Raw genomic sequence first — 20,303 nt, 5'->3', positions numbered from 1 at the left:
CACGCATTAAGAGTGCATGTAAAGAAATAAATATATGTGCATTCCCCTGACAAAACACAAATCAAATCAAGACTAAGAAATTAACACAAAACTTAATGCTATTATACCATGAATATTTCTAAAATTTGTTTTACTGATTTCTGGGTAGTTAGCCATAATGCAACATTCATGAAAATTCTGACTTTAAGGAGGTAAATACTACCTTCTTGATGTACAAAAGGTGCATGTAATGTACATATTTTTGGATATACTATAATATAGATTAACAGGTAGCACTGACAGATCAAGACACACAACAAAGAATCTATATCAGCATAATTAACAGCAGCCACATAGGTACTTTTCCCCTTGTTCTTAATTTGGCTGAGAAAAAACACTGGCATCTCCTTTTTTTTTGGCAACAACTCCATGCCTTTTGTTAACAAAACTTGATGCTGATTTGAGATTATTCCCACAATTTATACTAAGTCTAGTAACACTGTAAATGCTGTTTCAACACAAATGACCTGATACTTGCACCAAGACTACAAGCTCCTCAATGGAGTGCAGCGTAACTCCCCAAGTTTTCAATTTTAGCATGTCTGCACAATTAATGTAAGCAGCCTAAAACAGGCAATCATACAACAGGTATTTCTTTGTGGTTATTTTTGCCATGGAATTTAAATAGAAGTATAATGAGTACAGTATTTCATACTCAAATCATAAAGCAAGAGGGTATTGGTGTGATAATCTGTAGTAACTCCCATTAGTGTTTGGGGAAGTCCTGTTTTAATGACCATCTCAACCATGAGTGATTTTTTCAACCTCTTCATTTCCAAACTTCAATATTTTCTGCAAGAACTGTCAATTTCTCCATAGAAATTTGGACACTGACAGCCACTTCACTAATCTTCATTCTATGTACATAATTTTTTTGCATGACCATGTCCATTTCATCTATCACACTGACAGTCCAACAACAAAGTTTCATTTCATCACAGAACCAATAATTTAGTAACTCTTGTGAAAGCTGAAACCTTTTCCTAGCTCACCATAACCCTTAAACTGATGGCAGTCAGCAAGAAACAGAATACTACAGTAGTAGTGCTATCACTAGGAAAACAGCACAGAGTTCTACTTGTCCTGCCTGATAGCCCTTTTATATAAAGGATGATACTGCTTTTGTAGAAATAAAGATGATATTAGTCTTCTGACTTTGTTTCACAATAGAAACTCCTACGAGAATTCACTAAAAGCTACTTCTAGGAGTTGTCATCTTCTACCTGCATTATCTTCTTGCCTAACGGGAATAATTTGCCATATAACATTACTCAAGTGAGCATAATCTTCAGGGGGAACAGAAACAAAATAACGTGTCTCCTACCTTCAAAAGCTGCTTGCCAATGGTTGGACTCATTTTTTCATCAACCATAAGAATTACTATTCCTCTGTCATCCATACCTCGGCGTCCTGCACGACCTGACATTTGAATGTATTCACCTGAGGATATCTACAATAAAATGAGAAAAAGAAATTAACAAACATCAAGAAAATTGCAGGAACTCGTACTGTTCTGATTACAATTGTACAGTAAGTGAATGATGTACAAAAAGAAGAGTTATCTAAGTTATCAAAGAATTATCACAGATTGACTTGATTAGTCATACTTATCATGAAACAACAATATAAATCCGTGACTATGAACAATGTAAGTCAGCAGTAAAAGCTACCTAATGCTCTTACAGCTCTGTATCATGGGGCATCATTTTAATAAGCACAAGAACCATTTTACAAATGTCTTTTATAATGGAGGGTTGCTGAGCATGGTGGAGATACAACAGATCTACACCTTAGTGATAATGCATCTCAATCATCTTAAAATAATGCATCATTTAATTCAGATTATTCAAGAGTAACATTAGTACATGATACTTGCAAAAGGAGTATTTTTATGCTTCCTAACTGTGAAATTGAAGAGTTATAAACAACTGGGACATGGACAAGAGGCAGCTACAACTGGTTACCACCTATGTCTCAGCAAGTTAAAAAACAAGCATTTTGTCATCTGTGGAACTGCATTCTCAACAACTCCCGAGGTTTCACTCTAGATCAGATTTTATAAACTACTTAAGAAAACTGTGCTAAATAATTAGAGAAGTTCCACATTTCTTCTATCTCAAAGTGAACCCATTCTTATACATATCTTACAGACACACAATCAAAATGAATAGCGAAACTGAACAGCCTAAACTAAGATTGAAGATTTATGTTTACTTTGTAACTTGCATAGGTGAAGTCACTTGTCCCATTCACAACAATCTTCTCACCTTTGAAGGATGAGCCCTGGCTCTTATAAAGCTTTGCTGTGATGATTTGCAATGCCTCATTTTTATTTTAAGTAAACCACATACCAAGTTTTAATGTCTAAAATTTTATAATTAGGCAAAAAATCCTACTGTAAGAAAATAACACTCTTCCCAAGGTCAATGACCTTTTTTCTTGGGTCTGTCAAAATTAGTGATCACTATAGTAGGATATGAAGCCCATTTATTCTCCAGAGTTCTCCGATATTGAATAAAATACCTGGGTATTACAGTTTTGGAAAAGGTTTGCAGAAGTCCTAGTCTAGTCCAGTGTGTGCCGCTAACCTGTATTTGGTTCCCTTTTGATGTATCTATTAAACAATCTCATGGATAATCTGAGGAATGTTGTCTTCTGAAATCTGTGCATTAACAATGAATGGATAAGATAAGCAGATTTTTGAAAGAAAACATATTTTCTACTACATTGAGCTGAACACATTAAGAGTAAATTTAATCCTAATAAGGTTTAAATAATTCAGTTATTCTATAGAACCTCTCTATCACTTACCCATCGGAAATCTTTTCCATCAAATTTACTGGCACTTGTAAACAGCACAGTTCTGGCTGGCATATTAATTCCCATAGCAAAGGTCTCTGTTGCAAATAAGGCCTAAATAAACAGACTGAAGTTAACTAAGCAAAAAAAGAGGATCTCAAGCAAACATGAAAATAGCCAGAGATTGCTACACAAAACCTCTCTGGATTTTAATATATCTCTACAGTCAATACAGGGAACACAGGCAAATTCAATACTTAAAATCTGAACCAAAACAATTTTTCTGCCTTTCATTATTTCTCCTGAGAAAGCAAAAAAACTAAATAGATGGGTCCATGTGAAAAACTACAAAAGAAAACATAATAGAGTGCAAACTGTATTAATCAATAATAGTAATTAATATCAAGATTCAAGTTTGCAAGAAGAAAACAAGAGTTAGCTATCCAAAAAAGCCACCACAACTTTCACCTTAGGTTATATTTTTCTGAGTATTTGTCCTTAGTGCAACCAACAATCAGCTTGGTAAATGTCCACAGTCATTTATAGGAGAAAGATGTAACATAAAATAGTTGAATAAATTATTTATGTTAGACACTGAAAGTTCAAATACTTGTAAATAAAACACTTAAAACTACAGCTTTTGTGCAGATATCCATTGTAATACTAGCATGCACTCTGAGCTAAGGCGTACTTAGATTTTCAGGATTACCAGCCACATACTCAAAACAAACTACAGATTTTGAAGGTAAATACCTTTATTAGGCCCTCTGAGAAAAGAATTTCTATGGTTTCTTTTAAGATAGGAAGCAAACCACCATGATGAATACCAATTCCTCGCTTCAGAAGGGGAAGCACATGTTCAACCTGGAAAGAAACATACAGAAGACCAGCAAACAAATTTTAGCATTTGTTACTAAAAGTTGTATGGAAAGCCACAACACTGCCCTTAGTGTTCATGTAATTTAAAATTAGCGATTTTCCCCATTTAAAATAAAATAACTACCGCTTCAATCTTGTCATATTCTGCTTGGAAGCTTGTATTTTTCCTCTGTAAAGATGGGAAAACATCACTATGCTTAGGCATTATACAATAAATTAGATTGCAGACGCATCAATGCACTGCAACTTTGTGAAAGCCTCAGCAATCAATAACTGGTAAGTGCATACTGCACTCCCACTTGAACCATTTCCAGACTTTTTAAACCAGGTCTATACCTCTTTATAAACTCTCATGTTTACTTCAACATAATTTTATGTTGAAATTATATTATTTCAACACAATTAGAAAAAATAAAACAAGGGGTAGGAACTCCACTGTTAATTCTGACATACATCATCTGTTGGAATTGCAACTGAAAGGAATCCTTATCACCTCTTTCATAACGACAAAAAGCAATGCAGGAGATACTAAAACCTGGGGAGATTAATGAGACTGGCCAGTTTTATAATTTCTGTACCCCCTACACAACATCCACAACTTCACAAGTTGCAGAAAACAGGACAGCAGCAATTCAGCTCTATTCACAAGAACCCTTTTCAATCTCCACTCACCTGAGGAAGCTTTTTGTCTTCATCTGAGAGACAATCAATTGCATTATTGAAGACTTCTTCAACCATTTTTTTTTCTTCATCTAAGAAGGTAATTTTCAAGTTATTACAAAATGCAGAAGGCTAATACCAGATGTAAATAAAGTGGTATCACATTCTAATATTTACATAAGTGTACAATACAAACTGAGTGGAATACCGTGAAGTCTACACAAAACCACCCACACTTGGTCAGGCAATCAAGACTTCAATAAGCCCAGAGGAGCCAGATGGTAATCAGAAGCAGACAGGAAAAAGAAAACTAGAACAAATCTTTCAGAACACTCCAAACATCAGCCACTTCCAAGCTTAGGATTTATCAGTCTCATGTCCTCCCTTGTCTATTTCTTAAACCTCCCCTGTTCCTTTTCTACCTACTAGCCCATGTCTGCATGGATATAGGGGCTCCTTCCTGTTAACTCTTAAAGTTTACATCCTTACCACTAAGTAGTATAAATATAAAGAATACACATTCAAAGGTGTGCTTCTGAAGAAAACATGAAAATGCACCTCTGCATTTAAACATATCTTTAAATTTTCTGACAGAAACACCTGCATTATTCTGCCACACCAACCCAAAATGTGCAAAGACTGGAGCAAATAAGCAGGCAAGAACCTTGAACAGCTCACAAACATGAAACAGTACATTTATTTACAACAAATTCCTTATTTTTGTTAAAACTCTAGATTTCCAAGAAGCAATGAGCTTCTAATTTGCAAAGCTTGGTCTTAGCCAAGATGAAAACACTCTTCTTTGTTTACCTTTTGTTTTTTACTTTGAGAAGCAAGGGGAAGAAGGCAATAAAGAAAACTGGATTGCATGGCGAGAAAGAACAGTCTAGTGGTTTGTTATACAGCTGTTTGGACTTTGCGAGTATATTATTTTTCTAACGAATATAATATGAAAATTTTGGGAAATACTTTTTTATGATCAGTCTTCTCCCATTACAGACAGAATCTTCTAGGAATTCTTGTGTTATTACAATAAACAGCATACTGGAGCAAGAAATAGAGTTTAAAATCGAAGAACAGTTCAACACTGTGATGACCAAGTACTCTGTGCACCAATACCTTCCTACTGAATACAGCTCAAGGTACCAGCATAATAAACGAAAAAAGCAGTATGTATTTCCATTTTGGTTTTACACAAAATGTTCAACAGGAAAAGTAATATTTCACATCAAACTGAATCTGTGAATAGAATTCTACTGGATTTATCCATACCTGTATTGAAATCTAACTTTGTCATCTGAAGTGCATAGGCTTCACAGTCTTTCTTACTGAAGCTAAAAATAATCACAGGTTGGAAATTCCTTTCCATGATCATCTTCACAATCTTAAAAACATTTGAAGGACCTGCAGAAATATTACATTAATTTAAATTAAATTCTACAACAAAAAGTATCTTATGGAGTAATTGAGACACAAGCACAACTTGCACAGAACTTTGGAAAAAATCCATACCAAAAATTACCTCAGAATGGGCTCAAACTCACCTTTTGTTCCTCCTTTCCTGCCTTTCTGATCCCCTTTTGCTAAGTCTCCGGCATCTCTAAGCACTTGCATTGCTGTATTAAAATTATCTTCTCTGAAATCTCCCTAGATGTAAAACACAAACTTTGTAAATAGTTACTTACACAGCCCACTTAAAAATACCATTACCCCACATATACACAAGTAAAAGGACAGAAACTATGCATAAGCTATCAAAAGAGTTTACTAGGTCAGTTTCACAGCTCAGAATTGCACTGGTGTGCCTCTGAAGTTAATGCTCATTGTTCTATCCACCACTCTACCTGACATGCCAAACCCGCTGAATTACACAGTACTAAAACTGACTTTTAGGAATGTACACACAAAACTACACTGACCAATGAAGGCACATCTTCAAGTGCAGCATTACTGTTAATGGCATTAGTAACTGCTGAGTGATCTAATAATAAATTTTAAACAAGTTTTTAGTTCAAAAACACCTAAAGAAACAAAAATATTTTGTTCCTTGACTAAAGTCAAATTTACATGCCACTATGTTTTCTTTTGAGCAAGAAACAGTACAAGGAACTTCAACTACTTTGCAGATTTACAGAAAGCAGCATGCGTTTTAGAAAACAAACAAGGATGTGGGCACTTAAGACATCTCAGGGAAGCATTACTCAGCTGATTGCATGACATTAGATAATAAAACCAATTTCTTGTGTAAGACTCCAAAAATTTAAAAGCAATTCAGAGATCATCATTACTCACTTGTACTTAATTTTAACAAAAACATCCTTTATAGATCCTATCCAAATTTTGCAAGAGCTCAAGCTTTTCACGGTAAGGTCAAGAAAACAATATTTCAGACAAACTGAGCATTCCTTACATTTTCATCAACAACCAAATGCAGTCCATCTCCTCCTGCTGGAAATATATAATGCTGCAGTGGAGTAGGTCGATAGTCAGTGTAAATCACATGGCAAGGCTATAAAGAAAGAATTCACATAAATATTTCATAATCACATTGTAATATTGCTTGCATGATGGAAAACTCAATACATTACTATTAAAATACAACCTTCTAAAAACCAGAAAGTACAGCTTTCAGAAACGAAGATAACCTTTCTTGAATATGGATTTTGTACTAATGACAATGCTTAAGAAAATGAAAGTTTGCAAATGTTTCAGAACACTAGTTGGCTACAAAAATTTTTTCTCATGAACAAAAAAAGTAAAGACAGCCAGTATTTCTTTCAGCATTACTAGGCAGATTTGAAATATTAACATCTTCTAAATCAAAGGAAAACCTCTTAATTTGTATTTTGTAGAAAAAGCCTGAAGCATTACTGAAACACCTAAGAAAGACTCACAGTAGACCATCATGAGCATTCAAGGTTTTGATGCATTAAGAAAGTTTGTTTAGGAGAAAAAACCAAAACACTTCCTTTAAAACATTAAATATTACATAAATCTGCATTTAAAAACCCCACAATCTAACAGTCCCCAACACAAAGTCAAGGCTTTGTGCCAAACTTAAATAGACATTTTTTATACTATATCCCTTCATTACAAACATAAGAATCAATCTCTAGACTATTTTTTAAATTGGACCAATCTCCTGTTGATAACAAATTCCCCAGTTCTAATTCACAAAGTCCTTGCTATAAATGCATGTCTCAGAAAAAAACAGAATAGAATTTAAAAGCTAAAGGTTACAGGACAGGCTAAATTTCTTAAGTAACACTTCTCTCATTTGCTTGCAAGCATATATAGTATTTCCCATGGATTTACGATTTGCATTTGATTTTTACATGGCCTTTTACAGAGCTCCTTAGCTGAGGGAGGAGGGTCACCTAATGACCTCTTGTCTATCAGCCCTCAGAAAATCACTGCATGTTCACTGTATTTCATAATGCATAATGTTTGCTGACATCAGGCAGGTGCCTAAATAATTGCGGAAAATAAACATTAAGAAATAGTTCTAATGTTGCCGTTCAGAAGCAACAGCCAGTATACCTGCAAAAGTAGAAATACAGCTACAGAAGCCAAGAATGATCTATACTATCATCTATAAGCAATAAAATGACTAAAAAAGATACTCAGAGGCCCAGTTATCAACCAAACAGACAGTATTAAGCCACAAGAGAAAAGGCACAGAGGTACAGCATACTGGAAATATTACCTGTTTGTGAAGATGGCAGATCCATTCAGCAAACTGACGGGCATTTGGAATAGTTGCAGAAAGGAACACATAATGTACATTATCAGGAAGCAAAATAATAGTCTCTTCCCAAACCACACCACGTTCTGAAAATAAAACAGCATATGGGAAATGTATGTGATCAAAGCAATTTCTCATTCCTGAAGCCAAAGAACAGCATGCTTAAAAACAAAATAAGATGAAAAACAAAACAAATCTTCTCTACACAAGTGGGGTACATCAAATGTATCAAAGCAGTTTCTGGTTTGGTGAAGAAAATACAAACTGCAACATATAATTATGTAAATTCAGTAGAAAACAAGTTATGAATTATTTATACAAAAAGAGGACAGATTTTACCAGGAGAAATTAGACTTAATTCTTCAAAAGAAGAAGAAATTGTTCTTGGGGAAAATATACAAAGATGTGAAAAGAAAAATAGTATATATAGGATACCTGTATCTCTCATGTAGTGAATTTCATCAAAAATAACCCATGCGACTTCACGCATAACCTCAGAACCTCTGTAAAGCATACTTCTCAAGATCTAGAAAAAGAAGTAAATGTTGAGTCCCTCCACATGAAATACCAATCATGTTACAACAGTCATGTTACATGGACATTAGTAAGAAACTGCAAGAATTTTTTCTTCGCTTTTACGTGGATATACGAAATCATATTTTGAAAAAAAAATAAAAGCATTTAAAGATAGGGTTTGAGATGCTTTCCAAGTTCATTCTAATCTAACAATCTCAAGATTGAGAAAAACAGGTTTCTCTGAAAGGAATATGAAAGAATGAGACAAAGTATTTCTCCAAGCTTCCACTGTCAGGTAATTGTTACAGCTCTACAGATGTACTTCTGCCAAGATCTCTTTTTACTTCATCCTAATAGATAACCTTGCTGTGATTAAGAGGAAATCTTTTGTCAGAAATCAAATCATTCAACCTCTTTAATATTTCCCTACCAATGTTATGCCTGTTCCTTTGAGGTAAAGGCAAAAAGAGGAAAATTTCAACCCATGGCTGCATTTCTACAACAGAAATAAGACAAAGCTCTAAAAAAATTACTTTGTTAACAAAGGTGAAAAGCTACCTATTCCTTGAGTTCTAGCACCTACTGTGAACAACTCAGCTACCCTTCAATGATTTTGCCCTTATTTTGCCTTTCTAGAACAAAATACTGACTATGGGATTTAGGAAATCTGACTTTCAGCATTTTACATCTACAGAATAGTTGTTGTCTTGAACACTCAAAAAACTGAATTCTGACTTTCTCTACATTAGAATCAGAAGTTCCTGACTTACAGTTCAAATGTAAATTGAACTGTAGTTCAATTTACTACAGTTGAATAAGTAAACTCAACTGTAAAGGTGTAAATTCACAGAGATTTACCAAACTTTTTAAATAACCAAAGTTAAAACATTCAAATGAGTAATAATGAACTTTAGAACATTTTCAACCCTAATTAGGCCACTTTAATCTTTTAAAATTAGATCTCCCCGATCCTTTTAAAATTAGATCTCCCCATGGGTAGAAGAAAACACCAATCAAGAATTAATGTCTGTCTTACCTCAGTTGTCATTACCAAACAAGAAGCCGTAGGATTAATGGTAACATCCCCAGTCATCAAACCAACATCCTGGAATTCTTCATACATCTCACGGTACTTCTGATTACTCAAAGCTTTAATTGGACTTGTAAATATCACACGCTGCTTTTCCCTCAAAGCTAGGGCAATTGCGTACCTGTATTTGAACAATATCCATATTAACTGCTGCAATATCCAAACTAACAGCTGTCAAGAAGACAGAGCGTATTACTTTGCTTAAGAACAAAATTAATTGTGCAATTCAGAACACCAAGAGAATCACAGACAGCATATGAATCCATGCTCTAATACATCTAGAATTTCCTATCCAGATTATTAAGTTCAGTGCAACTACATATACATCTCTGCAGAGTGAAAAATCTTTAAACACCAAGGTAGCTGATTTTTACGGAAACAAGAATACATGTAGTTTAATTAAAAAACTGTAACTGCGTCACAACAAAACTATTATTATTTGAACCCATGCTCCAATTTCACTTCTATACATTTCACGTACATGCCATGTACATTTCACTTCTGAAAAGTGAACCAAAGGTTCAGGTCTGAACCAAACCCTGACAGAGAAGTTGCTGACTAAATCAAACTACTGCTTCTAACAACAAAAAAGCTCCACAGAAGTCCTTACTTCTTCTAGCCAGGAGCTAGAAAACAAAGGTGGTTTTTTTTAGCAGATTTACAAAAATCTGTATTGAAGAAACTTCCATTTCAATCTATACAGGAACAGCTTGACAGTTTAAAAATAAAAGCTTAAACACAAATTAAGCCTTTCACTACTCACTAAATGACGGAAGATATAATTTTTAAATTCAAGAATAGCCAATTCAATTCTAACACTGGTGGACTGAATCAAGAAATTGCAACACAACAGCTACTGATGGTTCAAGAAAATGACAGAAGGAACATCACACTGTTCTTTCATTAGAGCCTGTTAGAAAAGTACTTACTCAGCACAAACAGTTTTACCAGCTGATGTGTGAGCTGACACCAGCACAGACTGGTTATTATCTACACAAAGAATAGCTTCTCTCTGGAAGGCATCAAGAATAAATGGATATTCCTAGAAGAAAAAAACCAAAAACATTACAGAAATTTAAGAGATACTTATATTTAACTACTTTTCTGACTGACATAGTGTGCAAATTAGAGGCAGAAATTAGATCCTGCAGACACTTGCAGTTTCTGCTGATTTTAACCCACTATTGTGCAATGACTTTGTATTTAAGTATTTTTATCTCATATCATACCTAAGATCTTTGCTTATGTCTTAATGTCACAGCAAATGAAAATCTTGCCCTGATGACTGAATTTTTGCTCATTTACCAGTTTAGGAAGAGAACAAGAATGCTGCCCCTGCCTGGTGTTACAGAAAGAATATCATAACAGCCTATCCACCTCATTCAACCACAATCTTTTATACCAAATTTTAAATACAGAAACATCAATTGTATTTATGACAGATCTGCTTTTACAGATCTTACTGACAAAGTAGATAATTCTTCCCTCTGCTCTCACTTACTATGTAAAGCACATACAAAAAGAAAAATAAATGGGATCTGGCACGTACTTTTGCAGCTTTTCCAGTTCTTGGCTTCAGACCTGTGAATTCCTCATTTGCTGGAAGCGCAACCTATTGAAGATATTTAAAACAAAACCAGTTGCAGATTTACGTCCACAGCAGTGACATTTCTGGCAATGTAAACTATGAAAACAAATTTGAATTTCTGTTACTTTGTTTCCACAAGCCCATGTTCATTCCTTCCTCTCAAGAGTTTTTCAATCAATCTTTACATTTTCCTACCTAAGCAGCACTGCTTCTCTCACTTCCCTGATATCCCTACTGTTTTGTGTGAGACATTACTGCTTCACCTGCCTTGAAACAGTAGCTTTTTAGCCAAGACACAATCGTGTTCTGGCCAGTGGATATAGGAAGCAATTACTGAACTAATACTGATAATATTCCCTTTCCAAATACACTGTATTTACCAATACTCCATTTACAATTACACTGATAACATTCCCATTGCTGGCCAATATCTAGCATTTATTCACTTGAAATACATAAGCTCTTTTCAGTTACTAAGTGATGGCAAACCTTTAACAGACATCACAAAATAACAAGAACTGGACACACACAAACTTTAGAACCCTGATCAGCAACTATATATACAGTTCCCTCATTATGGAAGTCTGATGATATAGAGCCCTTGAATGTGACCCTAATTAACTTGAGCTAGTTCTGGAAAACAGCACAGAAGATAAAAAGACCGTAACAGTACAAGGAAGTTAAAATTTACATATTTGATTTTCATGTAAACTCCTTCTGACAGTCATATATGGATTCAGGATGATTCAAAAAACCATTAATTTAAGAAAGCAATAATTCGTATTTGTTTATCAACACAATTTAAAAACTCATAGTTTTTATTAATCTGTACATTTAAAAATGTAATTTTTCATTTTTACCAAAATGTATTTTTCAACAGTAATCAGCTTTAGAAGAAAGTCTTTCATTCTTGACCCAGAATAGCAGAATACTTCAATGCACTGATCACACTACAAAGAGAAACCTGTTTTACCAATGTCATGGTTAGACTTTGGCATAAAATCAGGGCTTCTATGAAAGATATATTTTTAAAATGGTTACTGTGAGATGTGATCTGGAAACAGAATAAAGCAGGTTTTTAATTGGGGATGGAGGGAAAAACACAACATTTTAATAATCTATAACACAGAAATATAAGGAAAAAAAAAAAACCCCACACAACAATCTACAATGGAACACTCTCAAAACACTCCTCCCCCCCCAGTCCTCTAACATTCAAATCTCAGTCCAATACCCTCCTTCACAGAACCTCCCCCCAGTTCATCAGGAGAGAGGAGTCTCCATCTTGCACCATGGGCCTCCCCAGGAAACACAGTTGGAACCTCCCGTGCCTCCATGTCACACGTGGCAGCCGCCCGGAGAGAATCTGCCGTGGTGACCATCTTCCTTCCATGTCCAGTGCTCTCACCACTGTCCATGGATCCAAACTGCTTCTCAGGTCCTTTTAAGAATGCTTTATTGCACAGTTCCAAGAAGTGGCCTTCTCTCACCATCTGGGATGCTTGTCCCCCACATATTTTTACTACCCTGGGGCCTGGGTCTCAGGAACAGAGATCTTTTGCTGAAGACAGAGGGCTCCACCACACCCTCCCCATCAGTCTCTTTTCCCTCTAAACTCTCCTCGTGGCCTTATCATTCTTGGCTTCTGGCCAACTGCCTCCCCCAAGGTGCAGTCTCTGCATTATTGGAAGAAATTGGTTTTGCCCGTGGCTATGTAAAAGAAAAGTCCAGCCAAAGCCACTCCAACTACCCCCTCCATCTAGGGCACTCTCATTTGCTGGCATTTTCTTCAACTACTCAAACCTTCTCTTCTTTCCCATCCTCCATCCCCTCTCAGTCTTTAGCTGGGGAGGATCAGAGTGTTTTTACAGCCTCTATTGTTTCAATACTGTAAGAGTTAAAAGGACACAGCTGGGCAGGGGGAGGAGGTCAGACTCCAAAGAGGGAGTTTCTCTCCGAATGCTCTGCTTTTAACCCCTGTGTGTTCTCAGAGGCGTATCCAAATCCCCAGAGGCCACACCAGGTGCCAATTTCAAATCTGGCCACTGATTGGTTTGACCACGACTTTTCTAAAAACTCACTTCCAGGCCAAACCACAACAACCAACCGGTAGGTTTTTCTCCTCAAATGTTCTTGGTGCCTTACAAATATAGAAACCTATCAACATTACCATGAATTCTTTCACTATCACTCATTTTATTTTAAGTATGATTGAAACTCCTAGCAAGATACCCTACTAATTTTTCAAGTGCACTTTGTGCATGTTCAGTGTCAGATAGAAACTTCAAACTCTTCACAGTCTTAAATAGAGCATGAAATACTGTATCTGCTGGAGTGCAGGAAAGCCTTGCAGAGGGATCAGGACAGACAGGATCAATGAGCAAAGACCAATGGTGTTAAATTCAGCAAGGTCAAGTCCCAGGTCCTGCCCTTGGGCCACAACTCTAAGTAGCACTGCAGGCATCCCCAGGTGGAGGACAGATTTTTCTCTGAGATAACAAGCAAAATGAGAACATGAAATGACTTTAAACTGTGAATTGGGAGACTGGACATTAGAAAACACCAGGCTGCCCAGGAAAGTGGTTATCATCACAAAAGCCACTTCAGAGATGTGTAAATGTGGCACTTGGGGACAAGGTTTAGGGGAGGACTTGGCAGTGCTGGGTTAATGGTTGGACTGAATGCTCTCAAAGGCCTTTTCCAACTGAAAAAACTCTGTGACATAATAATGGCAAGGATAAATAATACTGTTATACTGGCAATGATACACACAATTAGGTGTAACAAGTCTATATTTTTCATATGCTTTTTCACTGCACTCACCTCATGTGTACAGCCTTCAACAGTTTCCACAGACTGCACCTTTACTTGAGGCATCAGATCTGTCAGACTGAAAAGACACGAGTTAGGATTGGCAAAAAGTATTAAAAAATCCTGGTTTTTTATGAAGGTGAACATGTCAAATTTCACCTCTGCTTCACTCCCCGTACCAAAAAAAGGATGTGCAGTCTTGGCATGTGCAGATGGCTGCAGGTGTTACTACCAGGACTACTGCCTCAAAGCAGCTAATATTTTGCTCCCACATAAATCTACTTTAGCTTTTGACTCAAAAATTGCACCACAAAACAGCACCCGGGCCACATTTACTCACAAAATTTTATGATTAAATGAGGACTTTTTTCAAAATATAATGAAACAAAATTCAAGACCTGTACTTGTGCTACTAGTCAACACAGAGAAAGAGCAGCTTGCAGCATCCCAAGCACCTGCCTGAGGACAAGGCTCCTCTTTTCTTTACCAGTTCCTTCTCTCATGGTCACGAGAAGGGACTGGAGTCCTTTTCCTGTTTATTCTGAAACTGTTTATTCCTGATGTATACATTCTACTGATACCACTAACACAGAAAATTACCTAAAACGTTGGCTCTGGTTCTGTTTTGCTTCTATGCACTTACTCTTTACAGTGTTTTGAGAAGTCTTCTCATGAACTTCTCACAGAAATCTGACACTGAACTTCACAAAAGTTATACGACAGACTGAATGATAATCCAGTTACCACCTTACATGCCTCAAAAGCCTCGTGTGTCTTATTGCCAATTTATTATTCCTGTATCCCAACTATGTCTTTCAGTGTCATGGTACACACCAAGCCTGCTTCCCCCCCCATGCTTCCAGCTCATCTCCTGCTCTGTGTGAAACCAACACAGTGGCTTTGACCACGAGTCACCAACTCAAATGAGTAACTACAAATTCATTAACATTTCCTACTGCAAAGACCTGCAGGTGTGCAGTATTATTTTAAATACACCCAGCTTTCATCACTGCTGAGGCTGCACAGGGAGCCCTTTCTCACTTAAACAATTAATTAATTAAATAAACAGACAATTTTAACAGGAAAATCAAACTTGTGCAAATTCATCTTTACAGGAAAACACTGCAAAACTCCTTCCTATCAGCTGTTCCCAGCTGGCACATGGCTAATCAAGGCAGCTTGCCAGGACTACCTTACACATTAAGCTGAGCACTTACTTAACATCTTCTGATAAAGCATCTTCCAATTTTGGTTTTTTTCCCAAAATGACATTTTCAGTACTATCAATCTCAGCTTCCCTTTTTGGCTTGACTATTGCTGCTGGTACTGAAGGTTTTTCTTCCAATCGTTTTCTGCAACACAAACACACAAGAAAATTAAAATCTGCCTCATTCATTGATGTATTTTCAAGAAAAAAATCCTCTTCAGGGCAGCTGTGATCCCACTGCACTTTGGGAACAACCCAGGTAACTTGACCCACAAAAACAGGAGCGGGATTTCAAAGCAGGTCCCAGATAAGCTGGCCACCAGGTCCCCACACTCCCCAGCTGGCCACAGCTTCAGAGCCAAGGATCCAGGAAAAGCGGGTCACAGAATTACAGAATGGGTCAGGTTGGAAGCCACCACAGCAGCTCATCTGGCCCAACCTCCCTGATCAAGCAGGACTCCACTAGAGCACATTGCACAGGAGCGCATCCAAACGGGACTTAAGCATGTCCACGAAGGGAGATTCCACAAACTCTGAGCAATCTGTTCCAGTGCACGGTCACCTACGCACTTAAGAAGTTCTTCCCCACGTGGAACCTCTTCAGGTGAAACTTTCCGTGCATCAAGTTCGGCCTGATACCTCTTGCAATTGCTCGGCACAACCAAGAAGAGCATAGCTGTATCCTCTTAGGACCCTCCCTTCAGACACTGACACAGTCCCGAAGTCCCGAGGGGCTCAGTAGCTCAAACACGCCGGAAAAAGCCGGGCCCAGCCAGACAGCCCTCACCGCGCCGCCAGAGCACCGCAGGTACTGCTGCCCCAGCCCGGCTCTTACCCCGGCCTCCTGGCACCCTCGGCGGCGCCCGTTTTACTCTTCTTGGCGCCAGAAGCAGCGGCGGCCGCGTCCTCCTCGAACACGCTGAAGAGCTCATCCCCAAACGCCTCCGCCATCTTAGCCGCCGCGCTCCCACAATGCCCCGCGCAGGGCCGCGCACTTAGCGCGAGAGGAGCGCTTCCGATCCCGCCCCCCGAGGGGCGACGGGGTCTCCCGCCGCCCTTGACACCGGTAGCGGCCCGTTCTCGATGCCGATCTCGATTTCTCTCTGAGTCCGGCTCTCGGTCCCGATGCCGCTCCCCTCCGCAGCCTCCCCCGTGGCGCAGGCGCGGCGCTTCCCCGCTCGAAGGCGGTCTGCGAAAAGCCGACGCAGGCCGCGCGGCCCGCGCGCGTGCGCGGGGGGCGCTGGCCAATGGGAGGCGGGCGGCCGCAGCGCCCCGCCGCGACCCGCGCCCGCCGCCAGGGAGCCGCGCCCCAGACAAGGTACCGCGGCCCGCCCAGCCCCGCAGCGGCCGTGCCCTGCGGTGCCGTGCGTGGCTGAGGGCACCATGGCTAAGGGTACCCGGGCTGGGGGGGCAGTGCCCTCAGGGAGCCCCTGAGGGAGCGGCTGCCGCGAACGGCGGCCTTACGAAGGGAGGCCGGCCACTGGGGTTGGTTTTCCCAGCGTCGGGAGAGGCAGCTGGAATTGCTGCTCTCCTGATGTGGTTAGGCCTGGCTGCAGCCCGCCGTGTCGGTCTAAGTGGTCAGAGGAGGGGACTGCTCCCGCCTGCTCGGCCCTGATGAGGCCGCCTCTGGTTTCCGTGTCCAGCTGTGGGCTCCTCCGTAGAAGAAAAACGATGAGGGTCCAGTGCAGGGTCACAAAGATGATGCGGCTCCTCATGAGGAGAGATTGAGGGAACTGGGCCAGTGCAGAGAAGACTGAGAGGGGCCCACATAAATCTGTACAAATATTTCAAAGATACGTGCTAAAAGGATGGTGAGAGACTCTTCAGTGGTGCCCGAAATGAGCAGCAGTAGGCACAGACTGTAACACGACGAGTTTCACCTCCAGAGGAGGAAGAACTCCTGTACACCGAGCGTGGCAGGGCGCTGGAACAGGCTGCCAGGGAGGTCACAGAGTCTCCCTCTCTGGGGACTGGCAGAACTCACCTGGATTCATTCCTGTGTCCTGTGCTCTAGATGATCCTGCCGTCCCGGGTTGGATGATCCCTGGCGGTCCATTTCAACTGCAGCTATTCTGTGATTCTGCTGTCAGGGATGTCCCTGAGCAGAGAAGTCCTGGTGGTGTTGATGTGTTGAGTTTAATTACAGAAAGTCTTACTATTAGATTATCAGCAGTTCCTGTGAAGCAAGTGTTTGGAAGGCACTTTCCCAGAACTTCTGATGTATTTGTTTTGTCTGTTATCAAAATCAATATAATGTGGTTTTGGGATTATTTTTTCTGTCTTGAAAGATCTGTTATGGGCTAGAGGCACTTCTGTGGTGTTAGATAAGATGATGGATGGCTGTTCTGAGTGCAGTCTGAAAAACTGCTATTCTGAAGCACTGTGAGATCCCTATTTTCAAAAAGCCAGCTTTGCCAGAAGTAACTGAGATACCATATAACATTAGAACAGCTTGTGTTGCAGATATGAGCAGATCATGCAATAGCCAGGGCATCTGAGATTCCCACTATTTAAGAAGAAGTCTTGTAATCTGGTGATATAAGCCTCCTGAACCTATTAATGCATTCAGCGTCTACAAGTGTGGGCTCTACTAAGTCTATTTCTTGTGTCCTCCATTCCTGCAATAACCATGGTCCTCAGTCCTCTTCAGAAAATATCCTGCTTCTCTCTCAGGTTGTGTATTGTGGTGAAAAATCAGTCAGTGTAAGTGAAAGCTAATTTGGTATATTTTAAGGAGCCCGCTGGTGAGTGCCAGTGAGTAGATCCCGAGTGCTGACAGCTGTTTGTACCTCCTGATCAGAGGGCACTGTACTTTTTCTGAAGTGCAGTTACCAAAACCTGGTCTGATGTCAAAGCAGGCTCTCCCAGAGCTGTTGTGCAGGCAGGCCAGCTGGGATGAGCTGCCCAGCCCACCTGCTGGGAGGTAGCTGTGCCTCTGGAGCAGCACGGAGTGGTGGAAGCTGTGGCCTTGCTCAGTTTCTTTCTGCCTGTGCAGTACCAGACACAGTATGCCTGCTCTGAAAGTGATGGACGGGATGAGCTGCCCAGCCCACCTGCTGGGAGGTAGCTGTGCCTCTGGAGCAGCACGGAGTGGTGGAAGCTGTGGCCTTGCTCAGTTTCTTTCTGCCTGTGCAGTACCAGACAGTATGCCTGCTCTGAAAGTCCTGGAATTCTACAGCAAGCTGTGTGTTGTCATTCTAATGACAATAAATAGTTCTGTGAATTAGGGTTTGCTGTTTTTAATGCCTATTCGATGAAAAATATTTAAGAACGACCAGAGCAGACCAAAGGCTTCTGTAAGCCAGTGCTCCCTCCTAGGTAGGGAACAAGAGCAGATACCTAGGTAAGAAAAGATCAGACAGGTAGTGATACTGCTTTAGGGTATTCTTACAGACTCCACCAGCTGTGGCTTGGGGTCTCCCTGAAGCATATATAATGCTCCTTTCAAAGCTCTCCTATATAAATTGTTTTCTTCACTGCAAAGCTGTTCTCTCTGGCCTCGGACCTCAGTAAATATCTACTGTCCATGGCTGTAGTGGCCAAGAGTTCTGTTACATAGCTATGCACTTTGTAATAAAAAAATCCTCAACAGCCTTGCTTATTTTGAAACTGCCATTCATTTTGTTTTGGAATTACCATTTACTTCCCTATTTGGCAATCCTTTTTCAGTGTTCAGAGAGTGAGCAGTCAATCCCCTTTCCTCTTATTATACCCTTTGAATTTTATATTTTGCCATAGCCCTCTTCACTATTCCTTGTTCGAGGTCTTTCTTGATTATTGCAAGTTAATGTAATAGTTTGCGGTTCGAGGTCTTTCTTGATTATTGCAAGTTTCTGGCAAGTTAATGTAATAGTTTGCACTAACTGATGTTATGTTAGGTCTGCTTTAGCTATGTTAAACAATGTTCTCTGTGGGTTTTGTGTAATTGATGGTTATTTGCAATTTGCAGGTCCAAAAACTTACAGTTTTGGTTCAACAACAGATTCCAATGCTGCTACAAATCTAGATAAATCTGTTCTTAAGGCAAGTATCTTTACATAAAACAACTTTGATTTTCATAGTACTGCTTTAGCTGAGTAAATATTTCTTCAGGTCTTTTTCAGTATTAGGTTGTGCATGTAAACTGCATTTATATATGAAACAATTGACCATTTAGAGTTTGGTTTTTGTTCATGGTTTTGAGTGTCCTTTAAGTAGTAGAGGTAAATTACCATGGTAGAATAATGTCTTTGGTTTTTTTTTTGCAAATAATACTTTGCACGCAAAACTATTTTAGGAGTAAGGTCTGGGCTTCTGTTTTGCATATGGATCTTGGTCCCTGTCAGAGAAAGGATATAGATTTTCTATAGCAAACTTAGCAGCAACTGCAGATAGGTTCATGTTTTGGAAGAGTTTCAAATAGTTGAAGTATTGTACTAAATTTGTTTTTAAAGGTGTTTTGGAAGGAGGATATCACAGATTGCATCTTGGTGTTCAAATTATTTTATATGAGCAGAGGAGAAAGGCCTTGGGTTTTTTTTGTAAAATTTTAATTTACTTAAAGTATTTCCTTTAACATACTGAATTTCCTTTTAAATGTAAATGGGCTTTCTTGGTAATAAGGAATGAACTCTTTTATTTCAAATGAAAGTATATAACTTGCAGAAGAAAGTGTCCTTTTGGTAAGAGATGTTTAGGCCACTTACAGAAAGCTTGAAATATTGGAATTTGAATGGCAGAGAGATTTCTGCATTGTTATGTCCTGAGTCATGAAATGCATGTCATAAAAACTTTCAAAGTTTACCTTGTATCCACTCATTTTTTCTTTGCAGGTAACAATAAATGGTAATTTGGAGAAAAGGATTATTGATGTGATTAATAATCATAAAAACCAAAATGAGGACAAAGGAATGATTTCCAAAAGACTGAGTGCAAAGAAACTACAGGTACAGTTCAAAATCATATTTTTGTTATTTTTCATTATTTATTT

At 39.0% G+C, this 20,303-nt stretch overlaps 1 protein-coding gene across 3 annotated transcripts in view; it reads right to left on the bottom strand.

Moving 5' to 3' along the window:
• Positions 1–16,541, bottom strand: part of MTREX (Mtr4 exosome RNA helicase) — a 44,931-nt gene extending 28,390 nt beyond the window's left edge. For all 3 annotated transcript variants that reach the window (XR_005627505.1, XR_005627506.1, XM_039709630.1), the window contains exons 1-15: positions 16,170–16,541; positions 15,345–15,479; positions 14,140–14,206; positions 11,278–11,340; positions 10,658–10,770; positions 9,675–9,849; positions 8,558–8,648; positions 8,084–8,208; positions 6,788–6,886; positions 5,922–6,024; positions 5,650–5,781; positions 4,390–4,469; positions 3,592–3,702; positions 2,851–2,952; positions 1,364–1,489 (exon numbers count right to left, since the gene is read on the bottom strand). Coding sequence is in view for 1 of the 3 variants with exons in the window: in XM_039709630.1 (XP_039565564.1) it covers positions 1,364–1,489; positions 2,851–2,952; positions 3,592–3,702; positions 4,390–4,469; positions 5,650–5,781; positions 5,922–6,024; positions 6,788–6,886; positions 8,084–8,208; positions 8,558–8,648; positions 9,675–9,849; positions 10,658–10,770; positions 11,278–11,340; positions 14,140–14,206; positions 15,345–15,479; positions 16,170–16,285 (1,638 nt within the window). In the remaining 2 variants the exon portion in view is untranslated. The remainder of the gene's footprint in view (positions 1–1,363; positions 1,490–2,850; positions 2,953–3,591; positions 3,703–4,389; positions 4,470–5,649; positions 5,782–5,921; positions 6,025–6,787; positions 6,887–8,083; positions 8,209–8,557; positions 8,649–9,674; positions 9,850–10,657; positions 10,771–11,277; positions 11,341–14,139; positions 14,207–15,344; positions 15,480–16,169) is intronic.
• Positions 16,542–20,303: the final 3,762 nt, after the last annotated feature.

This window comes from Passer montanus, unplaced genomic scaffold (assembly GCF_014805655.1).
Source record: "Passer montanus isolate IOZ18808 unplaced genomic scaffold, ASM1480565v1 scaffold22, whole genome shotgun sequence".
NCBI lineage: Eukaryota > Metazoa > Chordata > Aves > Passeriformes > Passeridae > Passer > Passer montanus.
Note: the sequence above shows the minus strand (reverse complement) of the source record. Positions and strands in the feature narration are given on the sequence as shown.